Genomic DNA, 27,191 nt, shown 5'->3' on the forward strand with positions numbered 1-27,191 from the left:
GCAAGCCTACACTACAAGCCTACACACTGACAGCATTTATCTTCATCTGATAAATTACAAAGGTGATGTAATAAAACAACAAAAAACATTTTTGTTAGACTGAAATCTAGTGAATATCAAATTCACATTATTTTATTCAATTTTTCCATTTCAATTCAATTCAATTTATTTATTTTTTAATCTTGTTTACATCTTGAAGTTAATTTCAGTAAGTTGGAAGATAATTTAAGATTTTTAAAGTCCTTTTAAAAAACTATAGGACTGCCAGCTTATATATACATAACATTCTGATTTTTATGGCTGATAATTTTCTTAAAATTCTAAACATTATACATATATGTATTTTGTTTAATGTTGAAATTACAACAAGCATAAATAATACTGCATACACTTGGATATAGCTTTTCCCCTGTTTAAGTGCAGAATCAAATAAGTTCTCTGCCTATATCATGTCTAGTGTATTCCTCTACACTATATTATACAACACTACACAGATCAGAAAAGTTTGCTTATTCCTTTTTCTAGTAAATTTTTATTACAATCTCTTGAACTTAATATAGCAGAAAAAATAAACATGAAACTCTTAATTACTATGGAAGCCCATTCTTGTAATTAACAGTCAAATATTTTTCCATTATTTTCCAATTTTAACTGAAATATTTTTTATATTTTAATTTGTTTAGTCAGCTTTAAAGCTAGTTTTGTGGTTGAAAGGTTTTATTTATTATTACTTTTTAAGGGATTGTTTTAAAGTAATGGTAGTTATGCCAGCAGTATTTAAGTAATTTAATTTGAAATTCCTTTTCTGTTTAACATTATATTGGATGCCTATATGCAATATATAGTTGGAATTTTTAAATATATATTCAAACTCTTAAACTTGCTTTTCTAGTAACATTAATAAACAGGTGTGCACCTTTGTGACAAAAGATCAACCAGAAAAATATTTTATACCTTTTGTATAAATGTTTATGATAACAGACCTTAGTAGTTTTATGTCAAATATAAGTAATTTGAATTGTTTAAAATGCCAGACTAATGTTTGTGTTTTGATACTTGCAGAGGTCTTAAAATATATATAAAGATGTTGACATCTCTTGAAACGACTTTATATATATGAAAGCATTTGCTCAGCTGTAAATATTCTTGTAAACAATATAGAAATAGACATGAAAAGGCCATGTGTTCTGTTATTATGGTCTTATTACTATCATGAAACATCCAAGTAGTCAGGGTTAATTTTAAATCCTTTACTTGGGTTCCCATTTTTTTCTTTGTAGAATATAAAAATAAAATGTTGATTTCCTGAAAATATTTCAGAATATCCAAGGAAGCACTTGGAAAACAATATACTTGAAATTCTTTATTCCAAATATTGTGTTACAGTTATTGATATGCCTATCAGGTAAGATAATACATATTTCCCATGTGAATTAATTCTATATAAAAGAACAGTGTAAAACATCAAGTTTGTTCCATATTTGGCCAAAAGTTTATTTCATGCCATTAAATATAATAACAGCAATAATTAATAAGCAGGTCCCAAATATTTAAGTGTATTATGTCCGAAAGTATTAAAACTGCCTTCTTTAATATGGTTCTATAATGGACTATTACAATTCTTGTCAAAATGCGTTTTTCATAGACTTCACACATCACAGAGCTTGGAATACTACGTGGGCAAAACTATTACTGTTCTATTTCTTATTATGTTTCTCCATAAAAAGCAGTAGTTCCTGAGTATGTTTAATATTCAGACATCTGTATGCTACTTGAAAGGCTAGTTTTATAATATTTTAATACACGGGACTTATATTTTTCTGTTCAAAAGTTTATTAAGAATACAAAGTAGAATCATACTAGCCATGGATTTATTTAAATAATATGTTGATATGATCAGAACTCCATATTTTGAGAAAAAGAGTGCTATAATGTTGAATAAACAGAAAATTCCTGTTACTGGAAAAATGGCCTGTTTTGAAATTTTAAAAAAATATGAACACTAAATATTACCTTACAAACCAGAAAAATGTTCAATTTAATAATAAATCATTTGACCTACCACTTTAATTTTTCTCTATGCTTTCAATAACTTAAAAAAATCCATTTAACAAATTACTCAAAAAATACATGCTACGTAAACCTAAGTCTTAAATAACAGAACACATGGCTTTGTAATATCTATATTTACCTATATCTTAGCATAGTTTTACAATGCAAGTTTATAGTAATACATGGTTCTAAGTGTTAAGTAAAATAAAATAATAATTTCAGGGTTTTAGAATATTTTTTGTAGTGTGGCAACTTTAAAAAAAAACAAGTGACAAGCTGTTTCAGTAAAATATGTATATGTCTACTGTGGAAATTTATTTTTATATATGTCAATTCTTTATTATTGTAAAAGTCTATTTTTAAACAGTATTATATGTAAGAAACATGAAAAAGTATCTTGTTTTGAGCTTCAAAACAAGAAGGTGCTTTTCAAAATGGTTGATACAATATTATTCTAAAAATACCTTCAATGTGGCAGTTGCAAGTGGGCTTTAGGATTGTATTTTATAATATAGGGATATTTTCCCAGACATGTATATATCATCATAAAAAAGCCTTTCATAAAGATATAAATCATAACCAATATTTTTTTAAATGCTTGCCTAGCCATAGAAATAATATTATGCCTAAACTGATAAAGTGTCTTCATTGCACTACAGTATATGCATTTGCTATAATTACTACAACCTTAAACAAGATAATATGCACAGAAAAATGTTTTATCACTATTGAAAGTTTTGTAAACCTATTAGCTGAACATTTTCTGTAGCCATTAGTCAATTTCAGGCACAAAGGTAGTGTACAGAAGATTACAGTATTCTTTTTTGTCTTTCCAAATAGACAGTGCTCAGCATTACATATTAAAGCAACAAGGGGAGCTAAGCAGGTTCATTCATTAAAGACCTATTAAAGCTTTCTTTTTTTTTTGTACACACAGAGAGGAGTAAGCAGTTCTGTTAATAAATACTATAAAAGGTCTTTGTACAGGCACACTAAATCTATGCTGGACTGGATTGTTTCATGAATATACTGTATAATAAATACAGACTAACAAATTGATTCCTGTACATTGCATCTTTTAATTAAAGTGGTTTTGTAATAAAGGTTTATCTCAATAAAGCATTCTTTATTTACTGTTGGTGTTTTGTTTTGTTTTTTTAAGAAAAAGCATTTGCATCAAATAAAACAAAAGCCAGCTACAGGATTTTTTTCTTTTTTGTATGAAAAAGCAGAATCCAGCACAGCACAGAGCTGGCAGCGAGAAATCCTAGAATAGTTTGATTTTTAACGTATTGAGCAAGAAAAGCAAATACAGGTAGTCTTCGACTTACAACAGTTAATTTAGTGATCGTTCGAAGTTACAACAGCACTGAAAAAACTGACTTATGACCATTTTTCACACATGACGTTGCCGCATGCCCATGGTCATGTGATTTATTTACATTTGGATGCTTGCAAGTGACTCACTTTTATGATGCTTACAGTTATCCAGAGTGATGTGATCCTGTTTTGTGACCTTCTGACAAGCAGTAAATGGAGAAAACAGATTTACTTAACTGTGTTACTAATTTAAGAACTGCAGTGATTCACTTAATAAATGTGGTGAGATAAGCTGTAAAATGAGGCAAAGCTCACTTAACAAATTTCTCACATAGCAACATAAATTTTTGGCTCAATTGTGGTTGTAAGTTGAGGACTACCTGTATAGTCATTTGTGATGACCCAGGGTGAGATACAAAATAAACACAAAAAACAGGTGAAGCTCCATTTATTCCTTCACTTTGCTTCCAAGTTCCAAATATCCTTGACTGGAGACAAAAAATTCCCACACGAACAGTTACAAGAAGGAGGAAATGCTGTTTAAACTAAAAATACCTATAAATTATCAAGTATAAAAAACAACACAAACTAGGCAAGGTAAGGGCTTGAAGACGTCCACAGATATCAGAACACACACTGGGAAGGACACCAAACTCAAGAGAGAAACAATAAACTAGAGATATTTCCATGCTTTGTTTCCAGCACTGGCCCGTATGCATGTCCATCCTCTTATGCAGTTGTCACAGCTGCAGCCCATGAAGAGGATCAAGGCCCCCTCCTCCCCTGTAGACCACGTCTCTCCCTTATTCTCTCCTCCCTGCATGCCCTAGGATTGCGAGGGGATGGTTCTGGGTCTTCCTCTGACTGCCCAGCCGGTCTCTGCCCTCCACAACTTCCAGAGCCACACATCCATTCCCTGTTGGCTGTTCTTCCTCTCCCTCAGAGTCAGTCTCCACCAGGGGCATGACATCATTATACAGGTGAAACTCGAAAAATTAGAATATCATGCAAAAGTTCATTTATTTCAGTAATGCAACTTAAAAGGTGAAACTAATATATGAGATAGACTCATTACATGCAAAGCAACATAGTTCAAGCCATGATTTATCATAATTGAGATGATTATGGCGTACAGCTCATGAAAACCCCAAATCCACAATCTCAGAAAATTAGAATATTACATGCAATCAATAAAACAAGGATTGTACATAGAACAATATCGGACCTCTGAAAAGTATAAGCATTCATAAGCTTATATAAGCTATCAGCCTGTGGCACTGCTGAGGTGTTATGGAAGACCAGGATGCTTCAATAGCAGCCTTCAGCTCTTCTGCATTGTTCAGTCTCATGTCTCTCATCTTTCTCTTGCCAATGCCCCATAGATTCTCTATGGGGTTCAAGTCAGGCGAGTTTGCTGGCCAATCAAACACAGTAATCCCTCGGTCATTGAACCAGGTTTTGGTGCTTTTGGCAGTGTGGGCAGGTGCCAAGTCCTGCTGGAAAATGAAGTCAGCGTCCCCATAAAGCTCGTCTGCGGAAGGAAGCATGAAGTGCTCCCAAATCTGGTAGACGGCTGCATTGACCCTGGACTTAATGAAGCACAGTGGACAAACACCAGCAGATGACATGGCTCCCCAAATCAAAACAGACTGTGGAAACTTCACACTGGACTTCAAGCATCTTGCAGTGTGCGCCTCTCCATTCTTCCTCCAGACTCTGGGTCCTTGGTTTCCAAATGAGATGCAAAAGTTGCTCTCATCAGAAAAGAGGACTTTGGACCACTGAGCAACAGACCAGTTCTGTTTTTCTTTAGCCCAGGTAAGACGCCTCTGATGTTTGTTGTTCAAGAGCGGCTTGACAAGAGGAATACGACATTTGAAGCCCATGTCCAGGATCCGTCTGTGTGTGGTGGCTCTTGATGCACTGACTCCAGCCTCAGTCCACTCCTTGTGAAAGTCCCAACACTTTTGAATGGCCTTTTCCTGACAATCCTCTCCAGGCTGTCGTCATCCCTGCTGCTTGTGCACCTTTTTCTTCCACACTTTTCCCTTCCACATAACTTTCTATTAATGTGTTTTGATACAGCACTTTGGGAACATCCAACTTCTTTTGCAATTACCTTTTGAGGCTTTCCCTCCTTATGGAGGATGTCAATGAAGGTTTTCTGCACAACTGTCAGGTCAGCAGTCTTCCCCAGGATTGTGCTTCCTACTGAACCAGACTGAGAGACCATTTAAAGGCTCAGCAACCCTTTGCTGGTGTTATGGCTTAATTAGCTGATTAGAGTGGGACACTTTGAACCTAGAATATTGAACCTTTTCACAATATTCTAATTTTCTGAGATTGTGGATTTGGGGTTTACATGAGCTGTAAGCCATAATCAACTCAATTATGACAAATCACGACTTGAACTATCTTGCTTTGCATGTAATGAGTCTATCTCATCTATTAGTTTCACATTTTAAGTTGCATTACTGAAATAAATGAACTTTTGCACGATATTCTAATTTTTCGAGTTTCAGCTGTACCTTTCCTAGATATTCTTCATTGTAGTCTGTAATTCACACTTTTGAATTTGTGAAGTTCTTTGTGTCAAGTTCCATCCAGAACATTCTAGAGCTTGGAAATACTTGACTACTCTCTGTTCATACCACGATTAAGTGTAGCATATGTCAAACCCCTTCAGTCTGTTTTCAACTACAGCAGCATTAATACCTTAGCTCTGATTTCCTTTAAATACTGCCTTAATTTTTTTTAATTTCATGTTTTTTAAAACTTGTCTTAGATTGACATCAGGACATCAGACAAATGAAAACACTGAAATTGTATTGTTTGAGAATTGTTACTCAAGAAACCATTGTCTTTCCTCATAATCTATCCAGCCTTCAACCGTTTTGCCTTAAAGCTTAGGGTTCGGGTAAGGGTTCAGATCAATATCTGCAGAGATCTCTTGATTTTGTTCATTTAGCAGAGATCACTCCATTCATTGCTTAATGAACTACAGGCCTATCACCACAAAGCTGGTGTCAGTTCTTTGAGGTAAGCAAGATTAGGAAACAGGCAGGATAGAAATATTAGGAATGTATGTATTGCTGTAGAATAGAATTAACTTAAAAATCTATCAAAAGTTTTTCTAAACTTTCACCAAACAAAAGTTGGAGTTGCCTTGATTTTCTCAGGAAATTTTTTAGTTCATTAACCTGAGGATCTGCTCCATCATTTAGTACAAGATGTTTTACCAGTCTTCATCCCTTTCCTTCCTGTTTTATTGAAGAGATCAAGAAACTTACGGACCAATCCAGCTACTATGCCATCATCCTCTTACCTCAGTGAAAGAAGAGCATTTCTATTAATTTGGTGCATAAACACCATTAATAATAGTCTGTGCTGATGGATGAGTGATACTCCAAAGTACACTATCTTAGATTCTCAGGACTTTTTTCCTCCAAATTTCCAAATAAATAAAGTGAAATGCCATCATGTCTCCTGGAAAACATCCTTAGCTCTGTCTCATTTGCTAATTAGACCACAGGCAGATAGTTCAGATTTTCTTAAGAATAACTATAAAATAGTTATGGAATCCCTAGCTGTACCTAGGGAGATTTATGTATTTATTTATTCAATTTCTATAGCCATCCAACTCAGCCAAGTGACTGGGCAGCTATACTGTACATTTGTCTCATTCTCCCAATAAATAGGACGATGTTAAAAACACATCTATTCCACTGATGTTTTGAATATTTATTTTAATGACTAACTTAGTTTGGGTACTAATTTTATTTGAATTTTCTGTTCTGTTTTTCTAAACTGAATTGAGTTTTGAATAAATAAGCATTTTGGATGTAAATTCAAAAGTAAAAAATTTAAAAATGCCAAGCAAGAGTTGGATGTTTCATCAGGCTGTTCACTCAGCTGCCAAAATTAAAAAGCCTTTCATTGCTTTGTCTCCATTTTTGGTTCCACTCCATTGTAAGGCCAATGTAAGGTAATGTTAGGCTTGAGAACTTTCCTTTCAATGAAGACAGTTTGTTTGTTTGATTGTTTGATTGATTGATTGATTGATATCCTGTAGGAACTCTAGGCAATATTCCAATTAGTTTCTACCAATGATATTCCAATGGTGATAGGAGATTTTTTATGAAGAGTGACAGGGATTCAAGCCAATTGCATTTTCATAGCACCTTGGTATCTACAGTTCTGTTTGGTTTACATTTGCCTCCTGAATCATTCTAATGTACTCCATGCATCAACTAAAGGTCTTCCATTTGGATCTCAGTTTTTATTAACCAACTAATAAGATGCTTCTAAAGAATTTGATACACTTCTCTGTGTTGACATCTTTCCTGATTTCATCTTGGAGCCTCTCATTTTTTTTCTCATGTTAAAATTTCTTGAGACCATTTTTATTCACTTTCATGGAAAGCAGAATTTTTAATTCAAAACTCACTTGCAGAACAGTCCTTTTTTTCACAAAGATAAAGTAGTCCACTATCTCCTTTCTTTCAAAATCAGTCTAAAAATTTTAGTTGAATCAAAATATTATGCTACCTTTATTTTTCCTCAACATTAAAGGAAACATCACTTGATATTTATCACATCCTTGTTTTCTGCTTGAGTTATATGTTGTCATTCTGCCAGGGGCAGTATTTATTTCTGGACTTTCAAGGGCCATGGAAAGGCATATTCTCATCTCTTTCTTTCTCCCTCTCCCTCTTTCTCATCTCTGTTTCTCATCTCTTTCTCTCTCTCATCTCTCCCTCTCCCTCTCTCTGTCCCTGGGGGGATAGAACATCTGAACTGGTGTTGGGTAGTGGGAATCTGACAAGCCAGTACTAAAGACCAGATGGCTGGCAGGGAGGTGGGGCAATCCCGCAGTCTCCCCAAAGATAACACTTCTGGTGAGGAGAAAGAGAAGCACATTGGGAGGAGACTTGGTGGGTGACAAGGGGTGGCAAGCACTTCATGACTCCTGAAAGGGTCGAGCCTCCCTGCTCCCAACGTCTTCACATGAGGGCATCGCTGGCAGCTGCTTCCTGCTTCTCTGCAGCCATGCTAACAGCATTCAATCTGGCTGCTTCCCTTCTCCTTCTCAGCCCCATACATACAGAGCAAACACTCACACATCTCACAGTGCTGGAGGGACTCGCCCATGTACCATCTCCTTGTGTGCACACTCTATCTGAGGAGGAGAAGAGTTGCCAAACTTTTCTTCCTTCCCTTTGCAACAGAGCTGCTCGGAAGGCAGCTCCTGTCACCTGGCTGTCCGTTTATGATTTCCCCCCCCTCACCACCAGCCCGCATCGAAATACCTTAAAGGTACAGGCTGAGGCAGCTGCCTTCACACTGGAAGGGAGAAAGAAAAGTTTGGCAACTCTCCTCCTTCTCAGGCATACACACACACACACAGAGCATGCACACATGGTGCTGGAGGGACTCGCCCATGCACCAACTCCTTGCAGAAGATCCTTTGCGTGTGCACGGCGCTGGAGGAACTCGCCCACGCACAAAATGTCCCAGCCTCATGTGTCCATATTCTGTGAGAACGCCAGAGAAGGAGAAGACTTGCCAAGTTTTTCTTCCTCCCATTCTTCAGACACACACTGGCCAGGCAGGTGATACATCGGTGCATGGTACCCATGAGTCATCCATTATGGGATAACCCAGCCCGTGAACTAAGTATGGTAGTATTCCCCGTCTACGACAGGAATCAAGTATTTCGTCGATTTCATAATGGTCGTCACGAACCGGACCTGGGATTTTCAGTCTTTGCTCTTGTCTAGTCATATCAGCAGGTTTCAGTAGATTAATGTGAAAGACAGGATGGACTCTTTTGAAGCAAGATGGTAGTCGAAGACATACGGTAACAGGGTTTATCACCCTGATTATTGGAAACGGTCCTATATATTTTGGACCTAGTTTTTTACTAGCTAAACTTAGATGTATATATTTAGTTGAGAGATACACCCAATTGCCCACTTTATACTTGATTTGTGGGGACCTCTTTTATCTGCTTGTTTTTTATATTCCATCTGTGCTTTGTTTAATGCTGCTTGTACTACTTTCCACGTGCTTCGTATAGTATCTGACCACGTGTTAACGGTACCTGTCTCGTGATGTTTATGTGGCCATTCAGGTATTGGGACAAACTCAGTACCGCTAAGTATGTGAAGTGGGGCATATCCAGTACTGCTATGTACCATATTGTAATAAGCTATTTCAGCATAAGGTAAAAGATCCACCCAGTTGCTTTGTTGGTATGTGATGTAACATCTCAAATACTGTTCAATGGCGGCATTAGCTCTCTCTGCCGCCCCGTTGGTACAAAGATGATAAGCTGTACTCAGTCCTTGTGTTGAACCAATCATATGTACAAACTATCTCCAAAATTTTGCAGTAAATTGTACCCTCTATCTGATATAATTCATCGAGGTATTCCATGTAACCTATAAATGTGTTTTATGAATAGATTGGCCAACTTTCTGGCTGAGGGTAATCCTTTACAATGAACAAAATGAGCCTGCTTCAAAAATAAATCAATTACAGGCTATATAACATTGTATCCATGATTATCTGGTAACTCAACTATAAAATCCATGCTGATGTCCTGCCATGGTTTTGTTGGTTCAGATACAGTTTGTAGTAGAACCTCCAGTTTACCAATCTTTGTTTTGTTTACCGCACAAACAGGACATGACTTTACATACTTCTCTTTATCTGACCCTCATAGCTGGCCACCAAAATGGTCTTTTTGCAAAGGGTAGGGTTTTTAAAAACCCATAATGTCCTGCCTGTTTAACATCATGACAACATTTTAACACTATTAACCTCAATGATTTAGGTACTTATATCTTGTTTCCTCACCATGCTATACTATCCCGCATTTCGATTTGGCTTTGATTGTTTATCAACCACTGATCTTCCGCCAATATAGCTGGTAAATCGGTTGTCAGAATCGTAGTTCCTAATGAGTCAATGTCAGGCTGTGCTCCATTCAAAATCCAAGAAAGAAATACTTAGACTCTTTTAGTTAGAGAAAAGATATCTTTTACTTGAAATGAAGTGGTAGCTACAGTAGAATTCTGAATCTGAGGAATTAGGCGCGTAAATCACATATACAAAGTGATGGAATTGTTCCCACCCCCAATAGTTCAAATGGTTCTTCCAATTAAAAGTTGTGAATATCATCATGTGGACATCTTCAGGTGGTGATGAAGTTTCTGTCCGTTGACCTTGGCATACTTTGATAAAGGTTTGCAGCTGCGCAGAGAAAAGAAAGCTAAGCAAGAAATAGAAACCTAAGCAAGAATGCATTCTCCCCCCGCCTCAGTTTATACAATGCTAAGTTTTACCACCTCCAGCTTGCTTCCCATACTTGTCCCCCCTCCTCCCCCCATTACTTATGGCAGTCGAAAGATGCAAAGCAGAAGTAGAAGATCTTGAAGGCTGACAGTCAACATGATCTATACCTGATATAAGGGGTTGAATTGTATTATCCCATTGACTTTTATACTGGGGAAGGCGTGATAAGGCATCTGCCATAAAATTCTTCTTGGCTGGAACATATCTTAATGTGCAGTTGAATCGTTTAAAAAATAACGCCCATCGAACTTATTTCAGAGATAACCTACGTGGATTCTGAAGTGCTTCCAAATTCTTGTGATCTGTCCACACCTGAAAAGGGTGTGGACCCCCTTCCAGTAGATGTCTCCCTGTAAGTAATGCCCACCAAACAGCAAACACTCCTTTCTCCCAAATTGCCCAATTACACTAAGCAGAACTAAATTTCTGAGACATATAGGCACACGGTTGTAATATTCCTTCCAAGTTATTTCGTAACAAAACAGCTCCCACCGCTTCATCACTGGAGTCTGCCTGAATAACAAATGGTATGTTGGTATCTGGATGTTTTAAGGCTGGTTCCTGAGTAAATAGACTCTTTAAATTATCAAAATCTGTCTAACATTGTACTGTCCACGGTAATATAGTACCCAGTTTTGGCTTCACTCCACATAGGTTTAGTTCACGATAGGTCAGTCAATGGGAGAGCAATATCAGCAAATCATGGTATACATTGCTGTAAAAATTGGCAAACCCCAAGAAACTTTGTAGTTGTTTCCATGTGGATGGGACTTGCCATTGCAACACAGCCTCCACTTTCTTGGGGTCCATTTCTATCCCATGTTCAGAAATATGATAGCCAAGGTAGTCTAGTTGTTTGGTGTGAAATTCACATTTAGACAATTTTACGTAAAGTTGGGCATCTAACAATTTCTTGAGTACCTGCCTCACTAATTGAATATGTTCCTCCTCTGTGTTGGAGTATATTAAAATAATGTCTAAATAAACTAATACACCCTTGTGCAAATGGTCATGCAGAACACCATTGATCAATTGCATGAATATTGCTGGGGCTCCTTGCAAGCCAAACGGCTTTACATCGAAGTAATAACTGCCGAGTGGACAATTGAAGATTGTTTTCCACTTGTCACCTGGATGAATCCTTACTCGGTAATAAGCCTCCCTTAAATTGAGCTTGGTGAAAATCCGTCCTTTCACCAGCATAGCTAATAAATCTTTGATTAATGGTAGGAGGTACAAGGGCTCTATGCAAATGGCATTTAGGCCTCTATAATCAACACATAAATGTAGCCCTCCATCTTTTTTTTTCACAAAACAATACTGGACCTGCTATGTGAGATCTACCCAGAGTGATGAATCCCCTTTAAAAAAGAATTTCTATGTACTTCCTCATCTCCTCTAGTTCTTTTGGAGTCATCGAGTACACTCGTGGTTTCGGTAGTTTTGCTCCCGGTACTATCTCTATAGAGCAATCCATTTTCCGATGAGGAGGTAAAGAATCAGTATCTTCCTCTTTGAACACATCCGCCAAATCTTCATATTCAAAAGGGTATTGCTGTTGTGAAATTTTCTGTTTTTCTTCTTTTACTAATTTATTGGAGGATGGTCATATCTATCAGGTGTAATTGGATGTGGTCCAATCGCTAGGCGTATTTTGTGAAAAACCCCTTCCCAGTGTATCACTGGCTCCCACTTATCGAGCCAAGCTAAACCCAACATTAAGGCTTCACTCAGGTGGGAAACCACCACGAAAGATATCCATTCCCAGTGCTCTCCCATCATCAGTTTGACATATTCTGTTCAGTGGGTTGCCAGAACCCCACCCAATAGAGATCCATCCACCTGTTCAAATTTGATTAGCAGTGCCCAATCGGATCTTCCGTAATCCAAGCTTGTCCACCACTGCCTGAGTTATTAAGTACTGTGTACATCCTGAATCTATTAATGCTTCCAATCATGTCCCCTTATTAGTATGTGTATTCCATAGAGCAACAGGAATAATAAAAGGACAGATGGGCCTACTTACCATCAGATCATGAGGTACCTCATCCTCCATCTCACATTCTTCCATGGTGGTAGATGGTACGATAGATGTCTTTTCTACGTCCTGACTGATTGGTGACTGGATCACTAGTCCTCTAGCTCTCTCATGCTCTTGCCAACATCAACCTCCCGATTTAGCTCTGTGCAACATTGAAGCCATCTGGGGATCCCTAGGTATCAACAACGTTGGTATGGAACAGTCCATCACCCAGTGTCCAGGCCTGTCACATCGGAAATACCTCATTACCCTTCTGCCACTTTGGCTTTGGGGCTGTCTGGTTGAAAGCCCAGTCACCGGGCCCACAACCTTACGCTGTGGTATAACTCCTTCAGGTCTTGGATTCAATCGACATAGTCCATCATCCAGTTCAAAAGCTACTTTATACCATTCTATTAACGTTGTATGCAAACCCCAATAAAAAAAAGCTTGGTTGAGTTTATTGTCTAGTCCTTCCTTGAATAAGTGGATTAATAAACTTTCTGGCAGAGTAGGGAGTTTACCGACCACTCAGTGAAAATCACTCACATACTCCTGGGCCACCTGGCCCTTTGGTTTAACAGCCAGAAAATCCTCCTCTGCTTGTTTATCAGTTGTCCTATCTTCAAAATGTGTTCAAAATATGGCCAAAAAACGTCCTATATCTCCTAACTCAGCTGCTCGATGGCTATACATGTCTGCTGCCCACTCATGAGCCTCCCCTTCCTGGGCAATTAGGAATTTTATTAACCAATCACGTTACTGTCAGCAGGTAAGATAACGATTTATTGCAAATGCATTCCATCCAGATAGGCGACAACAAGAAAAAGATCTGTATAAAGCCACTGCTGAGATCAACTGCCTTTCAGCACCTCTTTACATACCCCACCCTTCCTAATTAACCGAACATCTGCCTGCCCAGCTAATTCTCCACACATCCTCCCCACAGCCTAATCGCAACTCCTCCCACTCCATTCCCTATGCGTGCAACCCAACATCACCACCCCGCAGCACTCTTCCCCGAGTCAGCAGCCACCCTCCAACAGTGTTAAAACAGCAATCTCTCAAACAGACTTTGGCCCAATTAGAAGTCCCGTGGGTTGTGACAAATGTAGCAGGTCAGCAATGTGTTGAACCATGTGTCAGGCTTCACGCTGGGTGTTGGATTGCCGAAGCCTGACAGTTGGTATCTGTCTTCTATTCATTCTTTTTTTTTAAGCAAATTTTATTAATTTTACAAAACAATATACAAACAAACAAAACATAAAATATAATGACATAAGAAATCTTTTTCTGAAAAAACCAATACGACATCTTATTTAAAGACAGAATTATTCCAAGTTATCACATTTCCATACAAACACAATTTAGTATATATACCTTATCTGTTCATCTTCATATCTTATCCCGAACTTCTCTTTATTACTCCCTTTCCTTCTATTTATTCAAGTTATATCTCTTTAACTTTAGATTGTATACATTTTTTATATCCATCTGTCTTATACAATTTCATTATTCTCTTCCAATACAAAAACCGACAAGACATAAAACAAAAAAACATAAAACATCTTTTCTGAAAGTTGCTTGATCCCGGGTTAAAACTCATCGTACAGACACCACTTCAAAAATCATGTTCCTTTTATATATCATTCCATATCTTATTACCGTTTTCCATTTTCTATATAGCTTCTTCCTTTTTTTAACTCTCTTAGTTTTATTCTACTCATCTCATCTCAGTTCAAATCATAATACTTGTCATTCTTTGTCTGTTCTCAACTATCCATTCATCTTTTCTCTTTAAACAAAACCTCTCCTGTACACTGATTGGAGTATGACGCCTTTAACTCTTTCCCCTAACCTAATAATACTTAATATCACACATAACTTGTATTGGGATTCTGTTTAGCACATCCTAAAGTTACACAATATATTATATAGAGAGAAAAAGAGAAAAAAAAAGAAAGAACAACAATAACAAAGGAACAAGTTTATAAATATATAATGTAGCTAGTACCCCTGTCAATACCATATTAATCATACATATTAATGCTCATTTATATCTTAAACATTTTATTCTAAAAACGCCTATAGTAACACAATCTTATATACCTTACAGAATCCCTTTTTCAGTAAGATTTACCCATTGTCTCTAAATGAATTTTGTTTCTTTAAATCTTGCTTCCCATCACTGAGACTTCTCACCCCTTCCTTTCTCCCTTGCTTATTCTTTTCCTTACCCTTTTTACCCCTTTGTCTCTCCACCTCCCTTTTCTTCTTCTGCTTTCCCCCTTTCTGTTGTTTTTTAACCTTATATCCACCTTTCAACTCATTTTTATCTTTTTTGGTTGTTTTTTTAGGTTTTAAAATCCCTTTTTTCTTTTCCTCTTTCTTCTCCTCCCCAAATAGGATCACATGTTCATCAAAGATGGTTTCTTCTTTGTCCCAATTATCCTGCTGCGCAATCAATTCTCCATAAGAATGTACCGCCATTTCTAGAGATTGAAAAAGAATGCCCAAAGTATCTTTCCAGTCTTGTTCTTCCTTTTCATATTTTTGATATTCAGTTTTGGATTCATCCAAGGATAATGCCATTATAAAGAGGAAAAAATTTTCCCAAAACAACCACCCGAGTGTTTTTAAACAAAGAAAAAAAAAGATTTCCCAAAAGATCCAAAGTCACCAAATAATCCAGATAAACTATTTCTTTTAGCACTTTTTCCCTTCTTCCATTTCTTTTTCTGGGGTTACTATTAAATCACAAAATTCCAATTGAAATATGTCTTTTTGAAGTCTTATTAATATTCAAGTGGCTCTTTAAAATTCTAGGCAGTCTGCTCCTTATTTTCAAATTCTATTTCAATTTTTTTCCTCTCCCTTCCCACTCACAGCAAAAGAAAATTTTTTCTTTAAATATTTAGAAATCCGTATCCCTTTGGCATTAGCATAGTCTTTAGCATTTAGCATACCTTCAATGCGGGTTTTCCGATTTCTCTCAAAGCTGTTCTGTTTGGAAGGAGAGTGAAAAGAAAAAAAGTTTTCCCTTTAATATCCATTCGCTGCTTACTCAGTCTGGGAACGATGTATCTTTAATAAGTATTAAATATCAGGATACTTTCCCTGTTCCTTTGTCCCGGTCAGCAAAGATCACTTTCACTTCTTCAGAAGCTCCTCCAGCACTTTCTTTTTCCGGCTGAGCTCTTCTATGTGGCGGCCATTACAGACCGCCGCTCAGCTGCCTTCGGAGAGAGAGATTTAGCTGGCTAGGGAAGAGAGATGCGATGTCTCTCATCCCTGCCAGAGCCCCCCAGTCTTCACCACCTTCTGCAAAGGTGGCTTATCCCCGAAGCCAAATGGCTCGGGGCACTCAGGCAGTGAACACAGGCAGGGACTGCGCACAGTCGCGGATTCCTGCCTGCACCGAAGCGCCACAAACCGGAAGTCCTGTCTTCTATTGATTTTTATTTCTCTTTGCGGGTATGTTCTTAGTCTTATTCCTTCTTTCTCTCCTTGCTTAATTTCCTCTTTACTTCCTCCTTCTTGTTCTGTTTCTCCTAATTCGTGTTGTTGGTCTTCTTGGCTTCCTGTTTCCAGCTCATCCCTGCTGCTAGTTTCTTCTTCCACTCCTACTATTCGACCATACAAGTCCTGTGCTTTATCTAGGTTGTCTATCTTCATCCTCTTCTCCTGCCATGATACCAACATCTCTTCTGGGATAAGGCACCAAAACATTGTTTCTTTTAATCAGTTGCATTGCCAGAAATTTATAATCCCTTCTCTGTTCTCTTACTTTCTTCGGGATCTGTTTTAAAGTTTGTATCTCTTTATCTTTGTATATTAACAGTTCATCTCTTGTTACCTTATATTATGTCCCTTACTTTCTTCCTAGCAAACCTAACATGAACTTCTTGTGGTAATCTATTGTGTCTCATGTAGCTAGTTTGGATTCTGTAGGCTTCATCGATTTCTATCTCTCTGTAGGGCTGGTGCAATTAGTTCTGCTCTGATGGTGCTCAGATCTTCTTCTTTGCTCTCCATAACATTCTGGAACCTCAAGTAAAAAACAGCATGATCAGTCTCCAGGTAGACACTTTGTTCCTCTAATTCCTTATTCATTGTCATCATTTTTCTGTCTACTAACTTGAGTTTCTTCTCATTTTGTTCCACTACTTGTAACTTTTGCTCATTCTTCTCAATAGTTAGTTGTATCGTGTCTACTTTATTTTCTAGTTTATTCATGTTCCCCTTCATTTCTGCATGATTCTTCAACATATTCTCCTGCATCTTCATCATGGTTTCTTGGATCACCAACAACGATGCTTGTATCGTTTGCGTATTAGATGTTGTGCTTTGTTTTTCGTCCCCCAGCATTCCCTCGATCATCTTCTGGCCAGCTGGAGATGAAACTGTCAGTGCTGGGTTGGATGTTGTCTTCTTTGTTGTTTTCAAGATTGATGTTATGTCACTTCTCTTATTTCTTAAGCTTCTATTTACTTCTGCCCACACTACCATCCACTTTATATTTTATTTTAAGAATTAGTTTAGGTTAGTCTGGTTTTTCTTTTTTTACTAATTTCTCTACTTATTTCTTTTTTATAACTTACTCCAACCTCTCAGGTTTTCCTTTATTTTAAACACTTAAACCTTTCACATTTACTATATCTCTACCAATCACAAAGCATGCACTTATCACCAATATTTACCTCTTAGCCAAGATTTTTCTCACTGTTCTTATCTTATTTATACAATCTATTATGTTAATTCCTTTTGATCCATATGCTGAACATTCTTAATTCTATTGAATAATAGTTATCTTAAATTATCTTAAAAATAATTTGTTAGGAATGTAAGCTACCTAACAGCTATTTGGGTTGGACAATATATAAACCAGGATAGACATCTTAATACTGTATCTTTAAGAAAATGCAAAAATGGTAATTGGGTGTGGTTTCTCAAACAGCCATAAGATGGAGCCAGAAACCTGGGTTGTTTAGTCTTAGTCTCAAAAGAGTCTCAGTGAGTGTGTGAGTCTCTTTTTTCCTTCTGTTGGAGAGTATTGCCGTTCCTTCTACTTGACTGTTATTCATGGATTTGATGTAAGTCTGATACTGAACTGTTTTTGACACTGGACTTTATTACTGGATTATCCCTGGACTGAAAACTGACTGATTTTACCTGTGAATGACTTTGGACTGCTTATTTTTGAACTTTGCTTAAACCTTTATTGAAAGTAAAAAACCTACATTTACTGTACAGTGTATCTGTATGCTGTGTGTGTATTATTCAAACACTTCTCTCACTACGTCTCTCTGTATGTGCTCATTCTCCTAACAGGGAATTACCTCAACACTGGCTATGGGCCCAGGCCATACCAGGCTCAGATAACTGAGAGTTAGTGTGAATACACAGTACTGTATACAGACAGCTGTTTACTGTTTAATTGTGGGTTATTATCCTAGTAAAGATGGCACAAGACAATTCAACAAGTCTATCACTGATACCCGGTTGGATGGAACAAACTATGTTTTCTGGTCTATGAAGTGCAGTCTACTTCTGCGTAGAGAAGGTTTATGGAATGTAGTTCAAGATCCACCGGATGTAAATGCTTGGGATCCAAATAATGAGGACGGTGCCAAAAAGCTTGCTGACTTTGAACAGAACAACGAACGAGCTCTTTGTATAATTGGACTAACACTGAGTGACCAGCAGCTAGTCCATATTCGTGGAGAAGTGTCTGCTGCTAGGTGTTGGGAGAATTTGAAGAGGATTTATGTTCATGACAGTGTAGGTGCACACATACATCTTACACATAAATTATTTAGAGCACGTCTTCTGAAAGGTGGAGATATGTTAGCTCATTTAAACTTCATGAAAAGAACTTTTCAAGAGCTACATGAAAAGGAACTGATATTTTCAGAGCTGCATCAAGTTTACATCATTCTTTCCTCATTGGATGAAAGCTATGATAATTATGTATCTTCACTGGAAGTCCTGACCAGAGATAAACTAACATTGACTGACATAACTGGAAGATTGTTAGAAGAAGCAAGAAGATGGCTGGATAGGGACCAACTGAGCAAGGAACAACCACAAGAAAAGGATTTGTCTTCAACTGCCTATACTGTTAGGAAATGTTTTTCTTGTGGGGCCAGGGGACATATAGCTAGATTGTGTAAAAAGGGAAAACAACAGAATACTGGCAAACACCAGAAGGCCAAGAAGAATGTTAGTTTAGCTATGTCTAGCAATTCAACTGTAAACCATGTTTTGTGGGTTGTTGATAGTGGAGCATCACAATGCATTACTAAAGATAGAAAAAGGTTTGTAAAGATGTCCACAAGTAAACAACATGTGTCATTGGCAAATGGATGGAAGATTAAAGCATCAGGTGAAGGTACTGCATATTGTTCCTGTATAAACGAACATTTAACTATGTTATATGTACCTAAACTAAAATTTAATTTGCTATCAGTAAGGGCTTTAGTTAATCTTAGTTATGTAGTAACCTATAGGGGAGATAACTGTATAATAGAGAAAGAGGGTAAAAGTGTTACTGCTAATTTAAAGAATGATTTATATGTGATACATGATGACCAGTTGAAGATGGCTACCTCAGTTTATAACAATGTTAAGCTACATGATGAATGTATACATTTACTACATAGACGTCTGGGGCATATTAATTTCAAATTGCTCAAACAAATTGTTGAATTGTCAGAGGGAGTAAATTGAAACCATGTAGCAAGTATTTAAACTGTAATGCTTGTAGCCAAGAGAAGAGCAAGGTTACTCCTGCAAACAGACTTAATGGGTTTAAGACCAAAGAACCTTTAGAGGTTGTTTTTGCTGACATAATTGGTCCTAAGAAACCAAGTTTAGGAGGTGCCTGCTATATTTTGAGTATTATGGACCATTACTCACGATATGGTTTCTGCTATCTTATGAAAAACAAAACAGAAACATTCCAACATTTCTTTAACTGGCTAAGGTTTGCTGAGAGAAAAATGAACAGTAAAGTAATTACTTTAGTTACTGATAATGGGACTGAGTTTGTTAACAAAAAATTCCAAACTATGTTGATATTGGCTGGTGTTGAGCATAAACGTTCTGCACCTTACAGACCACAACATAACTCATTTGTTGAACGAAGAGGGCAAACATTACAAGCCATGGCTCACACAATGTTATCTGGTTCAGGTTTACCTGAAACACTGTGGGGTGAGGCCATAATGTGTAGCAATTATGTGTTAAACAATGTAATTAATACAACAACTGGAGAATTGCCATTCACTCTTTGGCATGGCAGAAAGCCAAATTTAAGTTATTTACACACATTTGGAGCTCCAGCATGGGTGCATATTCCCTCACAAGTAAGACTGAAAGGGCAACATAGAGCTAAGAAGTTTTTTTTGTGGGTTACGAGGCCAACCATAGATTGTTTAGATTCTGGGATCAAGGTACAGCTCATGTTTATTGTAGTGCTCGTGCAAATTTCTCGAGCATGTTGGGTGGGATAAACTGAACAGGAATCCAGCAATGATATTATTATTAACACCCAAATAGTCCTGAAAGATAAAATCAGTAAACCACGAATAGCCATTAAAGAGGAAGCACAGGAGGAAGTAGGAGAACAGGCATAGGAGGAGGTAGAAGAACAGGAGCAGGTGGCACAGGTGAGCCCTGTATTACCAAGACATTCATCCCGAGTAACACAACCATCTGATAGTTATCAGGCTAGTGTTGTATGCCAAGTGAATACAGCTCCTAGTAACTATAGTAAAATAAAACTGTATCCTGCTAGGAATCAGGCTGCTTGGCAGAAAGCAATGGATAAGGAACTGGAATCATTAAAAAAGTTGGAGGTATACGAAAACATTAAGTTACCACCAGGTAAACATGCCATAGGATTTAAATGGATTTATAAACTGAAGACAGGTGTAGATGGGACTGTTACCCATAAAGCCAGGTTAGTAGCACAAGGGTTCAATCAGACAGCAAATGACTATGATGAGGTGTTTGCACCTAGTCTGAAGGCTACTACATTAAGGGCAGCATTAGTGTGGGCAGCTAAGGAGAAATACATTGTAAATCATTTGAATGTAGAGACAGCATATCTGCATGCACTGTTGCAATACACTATATATTTAAAGAAACCCTTAGGTATTAAAAATGATAATACAACTGATTGCTGGAAATTAAAAAAGAGTCTTTATGGCTTAAAGTAATCAGGATATGGGTGGAACCAGTGTATAGTTAAAGAAATAACTAAGATAGGCTTTGTAGCTGGCATGGCTGATCCTTGTTTGTTTAAAAGAGAAAATAATGGTGTAATTTCATTGTTGCTATTATTTACTGATGACATAGCATTAATCACCAAAACTGAACAAGAAGCTACTGAGATAATTTCACAATTGGAAAAGAAATTTAAGATAAAACAGGAGAAATCAAACAATATCTTGGTTTAAAGATAGATAGAACTAGGGGAGGATACAAGATCTCACAGGCAGATAAAATTAACCAATTACTAAAAAGTTTTAAAATGGAACTTTGTAAGCCGACTAAAACACCAATGAGTCAGGAGTTTAGCCATAGTGATGTTCAAAGTCCTATTTTTGATAAGAACATTTATCAGTCTTTGATTGGTAGTTTATCTTATCTCAGTAATTGATCAAGGCCAGCTATAGCATACTATGTTAATCAATTAGCAAGATTTAATGCTGAGCCAACTGAAAGGCACTGGCAAGCTGCTAAAGCGTGTTAAGATATCTGAAACAAGCAATGCATTATGCATTGTATTTGGAGCCTAAAGATGAACTGAGTTTAACTACATATGCTGATGCAAGTTTTGCTACAGACATAAATACACAAAAATCTACATTGGGTACTGTAGTATTATTGGGAAAAGCATTGATTGGATGGAGATCTATTAGACAGAAACATCTAAGTTTGTCAACAATGGAGGCTGAATTCTCATGTTTGTCTTTACTATGAACAGATTTAGTTTTGTATAAGTAATTATTAATTGATATGGGAATTGATGTAACAGATTCTATTGTTTATGAAGATAACCAATCAGCAATACAGATGGCTTCAAATATTGCTGTTAAAACAAAAACAAAACACACAGATTTAAGATATTTAAATGTGAGACAATGTGTGCAAAGTAAAATGATTAAGCTAGAATACTGTATGTCAGAAAACAATAAAGCAGATCATTTTACAAAGACCCAAGGCTCTATAAAGTATAAGGCATGCTATGAGGATTATGGACTTAGAATGTAAGATTGTATATATTGTCTTATCCAAAAGGGGAGAGTGTTAGGAATGTAAGCTACCTAACAGCTATTTGGGTTGGACAATATATAAAACAAGATAGACATTTTAATACTGCATCTTTAACAAAATGCAAAAATGGTAATTGGGTGTGGTTTCTCAAATGGCCATAAGATGGAGCCAGAAACCTGGGTTGTTTAGTCTTAGTCTCAAAAGAGTCTCAGTGAGTGTGTGAGTCTCTTTTTTCCTTCTGTTGGAGAGTATTGCCGTTCCTTCTACTTGACTGTTATTCATGGATTTGATGTAAGTCTGATACTGAACTGTTTTTGACACTGGACTTTGTTACTGGATTATCCCTGGACTGAAAACTGACTGATTTTACCTGTGAATGACTTTGGACTGCTTATTTTGAACTTTGCTTAAACCTTTATTGAAAGTAAAAAACCTACATTTACTGTACAGTGTATCTGTATGCTGTGTGTGTATTATTCAAACACTTCTCTCACTACGTCTCCCTGTATGTGCTCATTCTCCTAACAGGAAATTACCTCAACATAATTCATTAACGTTTCAATAGGTGAAATAGTAATAAAACTCTTATCAATATAACAATCTAATTAATCAAAATTTCTTTTACGAAGAGAGAGAGAATATGATTACAATTAAGAACCTAATTATAAATGAATTTAGGAATAGTATAAATATTTCAATACAAATATATAACTGTATTTATAGTAATAAATATGTTACTGTAAATATGTAATTTTTATATGTATAATCAAACAGTATCTGTAAGTCTATATTTTTTCCAAGGTTTCTTGGCTTTTCTTAATTTAAGCTTAACTAGCTGCTCCAGATATTTGAGAATGCACCTTTCTCTATTGGAGCTATTGGAAATATCTTTGCACTCTTTTGCCACAGTCATTCTATTTGCAGGTTATTTGTGATTTTCTTCAGTTCTCTCCTCCTCTGCTATCTCCAGCTACTGTCATGTTCACAATCCAGACATTTTTGTCTTTCTTATCAACAATTGTTAAGTCTGAGCCGATATATATCAGGTGCTCGTCTTCAGGGGTGGGATTCAAATTTTTGAACAACCAGTTCTGTGGGCATGGCTTAATTGGTGAGCATGGCTTGGTGGTCATGTGACTGGGTGGATGTGGCTTGGTGATCATGTTATTGGTTGGGCATGGCCAACTCAATATCACTCACGCATCTCCTCTCCTGGCCTCTCGTGACTTTAGGGATGTTGCAACAGTTGTAAGTGTGAAAAATGATCATGTCACTTTTTTCAGTGCCATTGTAACTTTGAATGGTCACTCCACACAAGCAAAGTACCAGCAAAGGAGGGGAAAAAAACTCCAGAGAAGTTCCTAAGAGAGGAAGTCTAGCCCTGCCAAGAATGTAATAAGGGTTACCGGAGAGGCAGTATCTGTAAGCAACACCAGAATGTTTCCTTCCTGCCTTCCTTACAGGATTAGGCCAGTAATTTCTTCTAACAACTGGTTCTCCGAACTGCTTAGAATGTTAACAACCAGTTCTAGTGAATAGGTGTGAACTGGCAGAATCCCACCCCTGCTTGTCTTTATGAATTCTAAAGTCCCAAAGCTCTTTGAATTTTTTTTTTCTATTACTTTGTCTTATTAGTTCTTGCTTGCAGGCAAATAATATTTCTTGCAGATCTTCCAAGCACCATTGTTGCCACTTTATCATGCCATTACTTGTAGTCAGCCTGTGCAATATTCTTGTGGCAATTAACCAGATGGCCCACTCTTTCTTCAGCTTATTATAGTCAACCATATGTTTAGACTGGATCTGGCGTTTTTATCCACCTATTTTATTTTATTTTTATTTTGTCCTTTCCAAAAACCTGTGGTAGACAAATGTTTTTGATATTATTATTAATAAAAAAAACTTTCCTTTTTTCTTCTGTTAGTTTCTAAATTATGGATAAATTATGGATAAATAAAGTATATAAACATTTTATAACATACAAATCTGTTCTAAGTGAAGCAGTTTTGGAAATAAATATTTATTTATATTAAGTACAAGGTTGCTCTGAGATAAAATATTCCTGTAAAAACTCAAATTCTGTCAGATTCAGGAAATAAAAAATGTATAATCATTATAAAAATGAATTCAGTTATATCTCATTATCTAATACGAATTATCAATATTGCTATCGGGAATTTGCTGAATTCCAACGCATGGAATTCATGCAAAGCCTCATCGTTTCTAATAAAGATTTTTACTGTCTTTTTTTAGGGAAAATGTTTCTGAAATTGAAAGTGCAGTGTTCCAAAATATCTCACTAGGGGATGCCCAAAGGGAAAAAAACAGAATAGTGTGAATCATGTTAATACTTTTCAAAAAAAGATTTTTAAGATGAACAACAGATTTGATGGTTTTCATGGTTGTGATCTTTTATAGGACAGTCCAGCTGCCATCTTTTGAGGTTGCACAAATCTTTTATCACATCCTGGCTTAACTTGATTACTGCATCTATTTTAAAATGAACACAAGTAAACATGTAATAGTTAGAAACCCAATGCTTCAGCTACTATTTTAGGAAAGTCAGATAAATTTTAAAAGATTGTTTTTACAAAATGTTGCAGAAGATAGTAATTAAGAGGGAACCTTCCCAGCACTCATTTTTAAAAATGAGACTGGAATACCCTGATAATTGTTCCACTGATTGTTTTCAAGAAGGCATTTTAATCATTCCAAACATTGTGTGATTTCACTGCTCTAATCAAATTTTTTTGCTTTACTAGCATGATGTGTAGTTTTCCAGCTGCTCTAAGAAAAGGAAGTAAGCAACTAACGCTCACATTTAAAATAGAGTTGAACTGCTTTTCATTTATTTTCCTCCCCTTTAAGATGCCAGAAGCAATTTCCTTTTAAAGTTGACTTCCTTTCTGGAAATGATTTTCTTCTCAGATCATGGTAAAGCATTCTATCCTATTTCTTTGACTTCATTTGCCCGTTTTATTTCTTTTACCGGCCATTGCACTGAAGCAGATCTTCTGACTGTAAGTAATCACGCTAAAGTTTTGCCCTAACTTTATTCTGTTTCTTTTCTTTTCTTTTTGTATCATCATTATCAGCCAGCCAAGAAAGACAGACAAAGCACTCATTGGTGCCCTCTGCAACAGAACACTATTAGGGGGCTGGCTGTAAATTGACGTGGCATGGAAAATCTCTGCTCACTTTGTAGCAGTTTGTATTTTTTGAAAGAGGAGTAATCTGCTGAATTTGTTGCCTGGTATCCTTAAGAACAGTTGTGTCTTGCTGTAAATATGGAGAGAAAATTCCTATTTTTTCTAACTTGGGAGCAAAAGATTGATTTCTGTTTGGATGTTTGGTTAACAACAATAAAGAGGATCTAACAGATTGCTTGTTTTTAACCCGTCTTGTGAGAGAAGCCAATTTTGTGCCTGCAGAGTTTCTACTCTCGCTTCCTTTCCTTACTTTTCCCTTTATACCCATCCGCCAGGTCTTAAGATGGGGTGTGGGCTGAGAAAGCTAGAAGATCCAGATGACAGCAGTCCTGGAAAAATATTTTCAACGCTGAAGAGACCACAAGTGGAAACAAAATCAGACTCTGCTTATGAGTACATATTGCTAGATTTTACTTTAGAAGGTATGTATGAAGTGTTTTAACCTTTCAGAAGAACATACTGTATAAGCCAAACGTGGTTTCTTATGGTTAGATACAGGAAAATAAAGTTTGATTCATTTTCCCCTACTGCTTATTAGATTAAGGATTTAGAAATGAGTATTGAAACATTTCTCTGCCTGTGCTTGTCATACCTGGGTATCTCTGAAGAAATATATCACTTTTCAAGATCTTCAGGATTAAGCTGGAACTATTAATAGTAAGTGGAACATTGAAGATATCAAATACAAATATAGGTGAATGTACTGTTCTTTGTTGTATACTGTTCATGGACATTTGCGTGGTTAGAAACAGACTATCCTGTAGGGCTACTTCCTTCTTTTGTAGGGTGTCTTGTTTCTAACCAACTCCACGTCCCAGAAAGTTGAAAAAATAAACAAACAGTCCCAGATGGCTTCCCACTAAGAACAGGCAGCTCTGTTCTGCAAAAGTTGCTTCTGGGAATTTTTTTGAAGTAGTTTTCATAAAGTTATTTGGGTCTGTATACCAGCTTTTTTGTGTAGAACTTAGTAGAAATTAATCCCAAACACAACTTGCATATTACAGTCAGAGTCAACATGGTCATAGTTATAATTTAAATAGAATGATTTTATAATGTATAGAATGCATAACGAAGCATTATACATTTCCACTAAACTATATGTTAGCTTTTTAAAATTTTTATTTGGTTTTGGATGAAACAGCTTTTGTTCATTATGAGGGGAAAATAGTAACAAATACGCTGAGTTTCATGTTTGATTGCCTAAAAATAAATGCAACTATATTAGTTATAATTGTGCATTTAGGTTTTGATTTAAAGCACACTATTTGTTTTATTTTAATGGGTAATAGGGTAATGTGTATATTTTCAGGATTGTAAAAAAATAATCATATTGCTACCAGTAATAATTCAAACAACTCTTAGCAATTTTATGCAGTTACTTTGGTAACTGAAGTGAAAGATGAGAGAGAGAGAGGGAGAGGGAGAGGGAGAAGGAGAGGGGGAGAGAGATGACCAGAGGTGGTATTCAGCAGGTTCTGACCAGTTCTGGAGAACCAGTAGCAGAAATTTTGAGTAGTTTGGAGAACTGGAAAATACCACCTCTGACTGGAGATTTTACAGTATCCTTCCCTTGCCATGCCCACCAAGCCACGCCCATAGAACCGGTAATAAAAAAAAATTGAATCCCACGACTGGAAATGACATTGCCATTTTTCTATCACATACCATAATAAGATAGGCCATTGGATCCAATCTTGTCCTTCTACTACTGGAAGGTGTCAAAACTCAATGGAGACTCCTGTTGGAGCAAACATGGAAGCAATGAAATCCAGTATCAGAACCCAAAATGGTACAGTTAAGTATGAAGACTCCAGAAACAGCATGAGACTAAAACCAATTGATGGGGTTGCTTTTTTTTTCTTTCCTTCAAATTTTATTGATGGTGGTGGGAACGCTGAACAAGACTGTAATTATTTACCAGCTTCTTTATTTTAGAATACCTTGAAGCC

At 36.7% G+C, this 27,191-nt stretch overlaps 1 protein-coding gene across 6 annotated transcripts in view; it reads left to right on the top strand.

Moving 5' to 3' along the window:
• Positions 1–24,718: 24,718 nt before the first annotated feature.
• RFTN2 (raftlin family member 2) overlaps positions 24,719–27,191 on the top strand; it is a 30,072-nt gene continuing 27,599 nt past the window's right edge. For 2 of the 6 annotated variants that reach the window (XM_087919749.1, XM_087919748.1), the window contains exons 1-2: positions 24,873–24,967; positions 25,518–25,664. In XM_087919749.1, coding sequence (XP_087775875.1) covers positions 24,946–24,967; positions 25,518–25,664 — 169 coding nt within the window. In that variant the 5' untranslated portion in view covers positions 24,873–24,945. Of the gene's footprint in view, positions 25,054–25,517; positions 25,665–27,191 lie in introns of all 6 variants that reach the window. The other 4 variants (XM_087919750.1, XM_026696847.2, XM_087919751.1 and 1 more) reach the window with 4 other exon arrangements.

This window comes from Pseudonaja textilis, chromosome 1 (genome assembly GCF_049901715.1).
Source record: "Pseudonaja textilis isolate UNSWEBS1 chromosome 1, rPseTex1.2, whole genome shotgun sequence".
In the NCBI taxonomy this organism is placed as follows: Eukaryota; Metazoa; Chordata; class Lepidosauria; order Squamata; family Elapidae; genus Pseudonaja; species Pseudonaja textilis.